The sequence below is a fragment of the Cucurbita pepo genome, chromosome LG16 (assembly GCF_002806865.2).
Source record: "Cucurbita pepo subsp. pepo cultivar mu-cu-16 chromosome LG16, ASM280686v2, whole genome shotgun sequence".
NCBI lineage: Eukaryota > Viridiplantae > Streptophyta > Magnoliopsida > Cucurbitales > Cucurbitaceae > Cucurbita > Cucurbita pepo.
In genome coordinates, this window is record NC_036653.1 from 319,571 (window position 1) to 329,290 (window position 9,720).

Consider the following 9,720-nt stretch of genomic DNA (forward strand, 5'->3'; position numbering starts at 1 on the left):
TCGATTAAGGGGAGGCGCACTTTGTTCGAGGGGAGGTGTTGGATGATGNATTTATTTAAATGAAGAAGAAAAAAAACACGTGGGAAATTTTCTGGAGTGACAAAAATGGAGGGCCCCACCTTACCAATAATTTTATGTATTATCATTTTCCATTTCTTTATTTTTTTTGTGGGTCATTGTCATTTAATTTTCCGTGCACTTATTAAAATTATTCATCTCTCTCAACATATTTACCCCACCATATTTACCCCACGTTTAAAAATATATATCACCGTCCTAGATTTCCAAATCTCACCTAATACGGGTGAGCTAGATTGGATCGGGTTCAGTAAAAACGGAGTAAAATGCTTCTCTAAAATGGGTAAAATGAGTCAACTCGAGCCAAGTATAGTCGAGAAAACCAACTAGGATTTTGCTATTGCAGCTAATGTTTGTTTGTGCACGCCTGAACCGACTCAACAAACGAGGAAAAGATGTCTTTTGGGGCATTTGATAATGATTTGAGCGGTACGAAAGAAACTCTAACGTTTATCCCGACTATATTATTTAAGAAATGAAATATTATCCGCTATTTATTTGGTTTTTTTCATTATTTTTCTTCTCGAAAAAATCAATAGTTATTTAAATTGGAAGGATTAGGATCACGTGAAACATTAAATAAATGAAGGGTTGAACAGTACTAAAATTATTAGCCTCCACTTCTTGTTCTTATAAAGACCCATGTGGAGATAGATATCTAAACCATAATCCCAAAGATATCACCTTTCTCTCTCTCTTTGAATCCATAACATACGCCATGGGTGCTGATTTTCGAAAGGGGAAGAAAATAACCATTTTGAGTATCGATGGAGGTGGCATTCGAGGCATCATTCCCGGAACCCTTCTAGCTTTCCTCGAGTCTAAGCTTCAGGTAACGACGATGTTGAGGATATTTAGTCTTTCATTATGGTTTACCATATGTATCATATGTGACACTCAATTATAGGCTAATATCTTGTATTACTAAGGATAATTAGTCTTCCATTACGACGGTGTACATATGTATCATATTCGACGCTTGATTATAGGTTAATATCGTGTATCCATTTGTTACTCTTTCTATAATATCGTCCTTTGTTGTGTCGTTTTAAAAATGTTTTCAAATACATAAGTTCATGACTGTGTTTTAAGATAAATGTTATGTTTTATGAAAGTTTAAATAGAGTAATTCCGCCTTTAATGTTCATGACATGTATACAGTAGCGACCTTAGATTAAGTAGAAAATTTAGATTCGTTACACTTTCCATTTTATTTGTAATTTATTTGATTCGATAAATTATTACAAACATAGAGAACTTTCACCACCATTTAAATGTGGTAGTTTAAGCAAATACTCTCAAACGATACCATCATTTCATAACTTAGCCAAAAAGAGTGAAAATATGAAGAAAAAAAAAAAAAAAAAATTGGTTCTTTTGTTAAAAATTGGATGACCCTGATGCTCGAACTGCAGATTAATTCGACGTAATTGTTCGTACGAGCATCAGTAGCTTGCAGATTACGGTTTACCATATGTATCATATTTGACCTGTGATCATAGGCTAATATCGTGTATCCATTTTTTGCTCTTTCCATTTCATTTGTAGTCTATTTGATTTAGTAAATGATTACAAACAGAGAACTTTCACTACGGTTTAAGTGTAAAAATTGGTTCTTTTGTTAGGAATTGGATGGCCCAGATGCGAGAATTGCAGATTACTTCGACGTAATTGCGGGTACGAGCACCGGTGGCTTGGTTACGTCGATGCTTACGGCTCCCGACAAGAACAATCGTCCATTGTATGCAGCCAAAGATCTTACCAGCTTCTACACAGAACATGCACCAAAAATCTTCCCCCAGAGAAAGTAGGCTTCATTTCTCTTGTAATTTGGTCAATTTCAAAGCTTTTTCTTCACTAAATTCAGTGTTTTTGTAATGAACGCAGCCATTTCTTGAGCTCAGCAGTGAATTTGTTTGGGAAAGTGATGGGCCCAAAGTACGACGGCAAGTACTTGAGACGATTGATAAAGGATTTGCTTGGAGATATAAGGCTTAAGCAAACATTGACACAAATCATTATTCCTGCTTTCGATATCAAGCTTCTTCAGCCTGTGATTTTCACTACCATTGATGTATGAAACTTTATTTGATATGATGAAATTTGTTCATGTTTTTTGAAGAGTAAGTGATGAAATTGGGATTTTCAGGCTAAATGGGATGAGCTGAAGAATCCCAAACTGGCAGATGTTTGTATTAGTACCTCTGCAGCTCCTACTTTCCTACCAGGGCATGCATTTGAAACTATGGATTCCAACGGAAATGTTCGTAAATTTGATATGGTTGATGGGGGCGTCGCAGCCAATAATCCAGTAAGTTTTCTGTTCGGATTGAATTGGATTACACATTGTTTATACTTAACGAGATTGTTCGTGTTAGACGACATTGTTCAATATCATACAATTGTGAAGAGTCGTGTTCGTCTAACATAGTATCAGAGGCATGCCTTAAACTTAGTCGTGCCAATAGATTGGTAAATCCTCAAATATCGAACAAAGAACTCCAAAAGAAAAGGAGCCAAGCCTCCTCGAAGGTAGTAAAAAATGACTCAGACTCCAAAGGAGTCGAGCCTCGATTAAGGGGAGGCGCACTTTGTTTGAGGGGAGGTGTTGGATGATGGAAGTCCCACATCGACTAATTTAGGGAATGATCATGGGTTTATAAGTGAGGAATACTAAGTCCATTGGTATGAGACCTTTTTAGGGAAGCCCAAAGCAAAGCCATGAGAGCGGACAATATCATACGATTGTGGAGAGTCGTGTTCGTCTAACAGTTGGGTTGATCGAGTTTTTTTAAGTAATGAATTTTTTAAAAAACCTAGATCGAGTTTTTTTAAGTCACCGAATTTTTTTAATTAACAATAAATTTGAGATGGTTCGATTCAACTCAATTTAGTCTTAAGGAAACCTATGAACCAACCAAATTCATAAATTTTTTCATTTATTTGAACCTAGTCAACTCAAATAAGTTCATAAACTAATCCAAATTATATTATTTAAATTGAGTTGATCGAGTTTTTAAGACATTAGCTGATCGAGTGATTTGAATTGATGTTCAGACGTTAGCTGCAATTACTCATGTGACAAAAGAGATGAGCATATTGAGACAAAGAAGTGAACTTATGAAGATAAAACCCATGGAAGCAAAAAGGATGTTGATTCTTTCATTGGGTACTGGCGTTCCTAAAAACGATGAGAAGTACAGCGCCGCCGTATCGTCTAAATGGGGTATGCTTGGCTGGATCTACAACGGCGGATCAACTCCCATTATCGACATCTTCAGTGATGCAAGCTGTGATATGGTCGACTATCATATTTCCAGCATCTTTCAGTGCGAGCAACATCACAGGAATTATCTTCGTATTCAGGTACACCAAATTAGATAGCTATTATGTGTTAAAAATCACGCACCTCCACAATAGTACGTATTCTTTATCCTCCTCTCGAACAAAGTGCATTATAGAGCCACCTCTAAGGCCTATGTAGCCCTCGAACAGTCTCCCCTTAGTCGAGTCTCGACTCCTTTCTCTAGAGCCCTCGAATAAAGTACACCCTTTGTTCGACACTTGAGTCACTTTTGTTCGACGTCGAGGTTTCTATTGACATGGTTAAGTTAAGGGCATGAATCGGATACCATGTTAGGAACCACGACTCTCCACATGATATGTATTCTTTACTTATAAACCCAGGATCAATTCCTTAATTAGCCAATGTGAGACTCTCTCCCAACAATCCTTAACAATCCTCCACTCGTAAGTACACCATAGAGCCTCCGCGGAGACTTATGTAACCCTCGAACAACCTACCTCTTAATTGAGTCTCGACTCCTTTTTTTGGAGCTCTCGAACAAAGTACACCCTTTGTTCGACACTTGAGTCACTTTTGTTCGACTTTGAGGTTTCTATTGACATGGCTAAGTTAAGGGCAAGAATCTGATATCATGTTAGGAACCACAACTCTTCACATGGTATGTATTCTTTATTTATAAACCTATGATCAATCTCTTAATTAGCCAATGTGAGACTCTCTCCCAACAATCCTTCACTCGTAAGTACACCATAGAGCCTCCCCTGAAACTTATGTAACCCTTGAACAGCCTACCCCTTAATTGAGTCTCGACTCCTTTCTTTGGAGCTCTCGAACAAAGTACACCCTTTGTTCGACACTTGNAGTTGGGTTGATCGAGTTTTTTTAAGTAATGAATTTTTTAAAAAACCTAGATCGAGTTTTTTTAAGTCACCGAATTTTTTTAATTAACAATAAATTTGAGATGGTTCGATTCAACTCAATTTAGTCTTAAGGAAACCTATGAACCAACCAAATTCATAAATTTTTTCATTTATTTGAACCTAGTCAACTCAAATAAGTTCATAAACTAATCCAAATTATATTATTTAAATTGAGTTGATCGAGTTTTTAAGACATTAGCTGATCGAGTGATTTGAATTGATGTTCAGACGTTAGCTGCAATTACTCATGTGACAAAAGAGATGAGCATATTGAGACAAAGAAGTGAACTTATGAAGATAAAACCCATGGAAGCAAAAAGGATGTTGATTCTTTCATTGGGTACTGGCGTTCCTAAAAACGATGAGAAGTACAGCGCCGCCGTATCGTCTAAATGGGGTATGCTTGGCTGGATCTACAACGGCGGATCAACTCCCATTATCGACATCTTCAGTGATGCAAGCTGTGATATGGTCGACTATCATATTTCCAGCATCTTTCAGTGCGAGCAACATCACAGGAATTATCTTCGTATTCAGGTACACCAAATTAGATAGCTATTATGTGTTAAAAATCACGCACCTCCACAATAGTACGTATTCTTTATCCTCCTCTCGAACAAAGTGCATTATAGAGCCACCTCTAAGGCCTATGTAGCCCTCGAACAGTCTCCCCTTAGTCGAGTCTCGACTCCTTTCTCTAGAGCCCTCGAATAAAGTACACCCTTTGTTCGACACTTGAGTCACTTTTGTTCGACGTCGAGGTTTCTATTGACATGGTTAAGTTAAGGGCATGAATCGGATACCATGTTAGGAACCACGACTCTCCACATGATATGTATTCTTTACTTATAAACCCAGGATCAATTCCTTAATTAGCCAATGTGAGACTCTCTCCCAACAATCCTTAACAATCCTCCACTCGTAAGTACACCATAGAGCCTCCGCGGAGACTTATGTAACCCTCGAACAACCTACCTCTTAATTGAGTCTCGACTCCTTTTTTTGGAGCTCTCGAACAAAGTACACCCTTTGTTCGACACTTGAGTCACTTTTGTTCGACTTTGAGGTTTCTATTGACATGGCTAAGTTAAGGGCAAGAATCTGATATCATGTTAGGAACCACAACTCTTCACATGGTATGTATTCTTTATTTATAAACCTATGATCAATCTCTTAATTAGCCAATGTGAGACTCTCTCCCAACAATCCTTCACTCGTAAGTACACCATAGAGCCTCCCCTGAAACTTATGTAACCCTTGAACAGCCTACCCCTTAATTGAGTCTCGACTCCTTTCTTTGGAGCTCTCGAACAAAGTACACCCTTTGTTCGACACTTGAGTCACTTTTCTTCGACTTTGAAGTTTGTATTGAGGGCAAGAATCTGATATCATGTTAGGAACCACAACTCTACACATGGTATGTATTCTTTACTTATAAACCCATCATCAAACCCTTAATTAGCCAATGTGAGACTCTCTCCCAACAATCCTTAACAATCCTCCACTCATAAGTACACCATAGAGTCTCCCTTGAGACTTATGTAGCTCTTAAATAGCTTACCCCTTTATCGAGACTCGACTCCTTTCTTTGGAGCTCTCGAACAAAGTACACTATTTGTTCAACACTTGAGTCACTTTTGGCTCACCTTCAAGATTCACAACTTTTTTGTTCGACATTTGAGGTTTTTACTGACATGAGTAAGTTAAGAGCATGACTTTGATACCATGTTAGGAACCACGACTCTCCACAATAGTATGATATTGTCCATTTTAAGCATAACCTCTCGTGATTTTACTTTTGATTTTTCCAAAAGGCCTTATTCTAATAGAGGTGTATTTTTTACCTATAAACTCATAATCATCCTTTTAATTAGTTAACGTGTGACTCCCTCTCAACAATTCTCAACATTTAAACTTACTTTAACGTTTATAACGCTCTAAAAATGAATCAAAACCGTGACCAGGACGACACGCTGACCAGCGATGTATCGTCGGTGGATATTGCAACCAGAGAGAATTTACTGAAGCTGATTGAGGTGGGAGAGAGGTTGCTGAAGAAGCCATTGTCGAGGGTAAATTTGGAATCTGGAAAGTTTGAGCCTCTTGATGGGGAAGGCACCAATGAAGAAGCTCTTGCTGAATTTGCTAAGATGCTGTCGGAAGAGAGAAAATTACGATTGAGCCCTTGAGTTCTTCATCATTCCATGTTTTAGTACAATAAATTGTAAGGGTATCCAAGGTTATCCAATTATCTCTAATTTATTGTTCAATTATTATTTTATTTTCGTACTATTTTAATTTTAATTTCTAAAAATAAGAGAGAGATTCATGACATAGGAAGTAGAGATATATATGGTCGAGGTGAAAGTAGAGATATATATGGTCGAGGTGAAATGAGATTTGGAGATATTTTTTATATTTAATTTTAATCTTTGAAAATATATTAGAATTTATTTACAAAAATTACGAGGTACACAGATTTGGTTGAGCTGAATTGGAAAAATCTTTTGAAGCAACAAAAAATTTGGAGCGGGTTAGGTTGAAAAATTCTTTTGGAGTAACTACAAATTTTGAATTGGTCGGGTTGGCAACCCGATCAACCTAAATAGAGTTCATAACCCAACCCAACCTAACCCTCTATTCTTGAGTTGGGTCAGGTCCGGTTATTGGGTTGTTTTTCAATATATATAATTATTTAAAAAAATATACTTATATAAAATATATGTTACGTTAATAACTAAAATCTCATAAAGTTCAAATATAAAAAAATTGGTTACAAACGTAAAATGTGAGATCCCACTCAAATATAATAACTAAAATCTTATATAAAACGAGTTTTAAAAACCTTGAGAGGAAACCTGAAAGGGAAAGTCCAAAGAGGATAATATCTACTCGCGGTGGGTCTCAGCCGTTATAAATGGTATCAAAGCCAGACACTGGGCGGTGTGCCAGCGAGGAGGCTGCTCCCTGAAGAGTGGTAGACACGAGGCGGTGTGCCAGTAAGGACGCTGGCCCCAAAAGGGGGTGGATTTGGTGGGGATTCCACATCGATTGGAGAAAGGAACAAGTGCTAGCAAGGACGTTGTGCCCTGAAGAAGGGTGGATTATGAGATCCCACATCGGTTGGGGAGGAGAACGAAACACCCTTTGTAAGAGTGTAAAAACCTCTCCTAACAGACGCGTTTTAAAAACCTTGAGGGGAAGTCCGAAAAAAGACAATATCTACTAGCGGTAGACCTGAGCTATTACATTAATCCAACGTTCAGCGTCGATTATGGCGTTCTTTCTTTCCATTTTATTTCTTATATTAATTATAAAATAATGGAAATATTAATTATTTTATTTAAAATTGAGAAGAACTATAAGATAATGTATTTTAATTCTATATCTTGTTTTCATTCAATTATTTTATCTGTCCAAGATGAGAGAGAGTGATATTGATATATCAATGCATTATGAGATTTAGAAAAGGCATGTATATAATATATGGTTTTGATGTTTTAAACATATTACTTGCTATTACAAAAATGCCCTCAAAATTATTAATATATATATATATATATATATATATAATAACAATTATTATTACTATTATATAGGTTCGTTCGGAAGTGTAACGACCCTAGATTTCTGCTGCCTAAAGTAGCTACCGTCATCTTAATCTAAGTGGAATTTAACTCTTAAAACATATCTTAAAAATCATAATTTCAACATAAACATAGCATCATCATTAAAAACACTCTTATGGTCTTATGTGTTCGAAAACATAATTCGAAAACAAAATTAAAAACGATAACAATAAATAATTCAAAATATAAATGCATAACAACTTAATCTAACCTAAGTTTAGGAATTTAAATATGTTACTAGCCTATACACGTGTCATGGTCTCTGATTATGATGCTATTGTTAGATGTACAGGGGCGCCTTGCTTTTACCTGAAAATGATTTAGTACACGACTGACGTATTTCGGAGAATACTCAGTAAATGACCCCACTATTGGGGTGTAGAAATGCAAACACATGTAAGTCATGCTCTAGGGACCTATTATTAAAACATCCTAGGGGTGGTCTCCAGTCCAAACTAAATTGGATGTGTGGTACTTTTCTATACACAATCCACATGTGTGAGTGTGAATCCCTAGACGATTCGCACCTCCTTTGGATCCATGATAGTCGAGCTAGCTGTCTGTTGCAACGTTTGGAGGTTAGTAGACCCCTGAGTGTCATGCACGACATGATGATCATCATCATGCAATGTCATCATAAACACAACATAATCATCGTAAAACATCATCGAACGTCATCATATAGCTCATATGCGTCATCATACATCATACATCATAATTCATCATCAAGGAATCATAAGCATAAAGCATAAATGACACGTGTCAGTACCACTAGGCACGTGTCATCATACATCAAACAATTGTCTAGCCTATCCTATAGTAAGGTCACTTACTTGTTTGGTCTTGGCCAGCATTTCTCTAAATTTGAGTTTTGTTAAGCTTTCGTTCCTCAAAGCGGCTCCAAATGTCGCTGAAGATCATTTACTATTAGGTCATTCATTGCATTTCGTTAGTATTTCACAGTTCTAATATAAATTCAACTTAAAATTGTGAAATAGAGTATCGTACTGACCTTAATTAGGGTCAAAATCGGCTTCGAAAAAGTAAAAAACGTAAGGATCGGTGTCCAAATTGTTAAACCGAGTCGATTGAGCCATTTTTCATCATCAATGACTTATAACTAGTAGGTTCTCAAAGCGCGACCCCAACGTTAGTTCCAATCCATAGTTCTCATCGAATCGTTATGAACACTATTCTTAGATTCTCTAATAGAGGTTAGTTGGCTAGATCGAGGGTTGTAGTCTTCTTTATGATGTTTACGTCATGGGACGTAGGATCATGATTAGAAAGTGGTTGCATACCCCTAATCATACCCACAAGGTGCTCATCAAGTTCTTGTAGAGTTCATGCATTTTTCGGGTTCAAAACCTAGTTCCATCAACTCATAAAGGTACTACTACGAACCCTTGTTGGAGCGGGTTCACTAAAAAGAAATTAACCTTGTTGAAGTCTCAAGGTGCTACATATTTGGCTCGGTCGTTACTTTACTCATCGGTTCGGGTCCTTAATGAGCTTCAAATTTCTTCAATAAGTCCTCTAGCAAACTGGTCCCTTTCACATGCATTTTCTTCCCCCTTTTCATTTCTCTAGTTTCAGACCTCGTTAGTTTTTGCTCCGTTCAATAATCTTGTAGTTTTCTTCTCATTGAGTTTAATGATTCAAGAACAATTACGTTTTTATCAAGAAACGAGGTAGATAGCGTTTGAACTAAAAAAAATGCACTTTGAGCGTTTTTAATTGAATTTCTTTCCGAAAACGCTATACCCGAACTTCATTAAACAAACAT

At 36.8% G+C, this 9,720-nt stretch overlaps 1 protein-coding gene across 1 annotated transcript; it reads left to right on the forward strand.

Moving 5' to 3' along the window:
* The first annotated feature begins 751 nt into the window (after positions 1-751).
* On the forward strand, positions 752-6,568 carry LOC111777675 (patatin-like protein 3). The gene is made up of 6 exons (XM_023657382.1): positions 752-910; positions 1,704-1,885; positions 1,966-2,152; positions 2,228-2,389; positions 3,136-3,444; positions 6,270-6,568. Exons 1-6 carry the CDS (start codon positions 797-799, stop codon positions 6,492-6,494), a joined length of 1,179 nt encoding a protein of 392 aa, XP_023513150.1. The 5' UTR covers positions 752-796; the 3' UTR covers positions 6,495-6,568.
* The last annotated feature ends 3,152 nt before the right edge of the window (positions 6,569-9,720 follow it).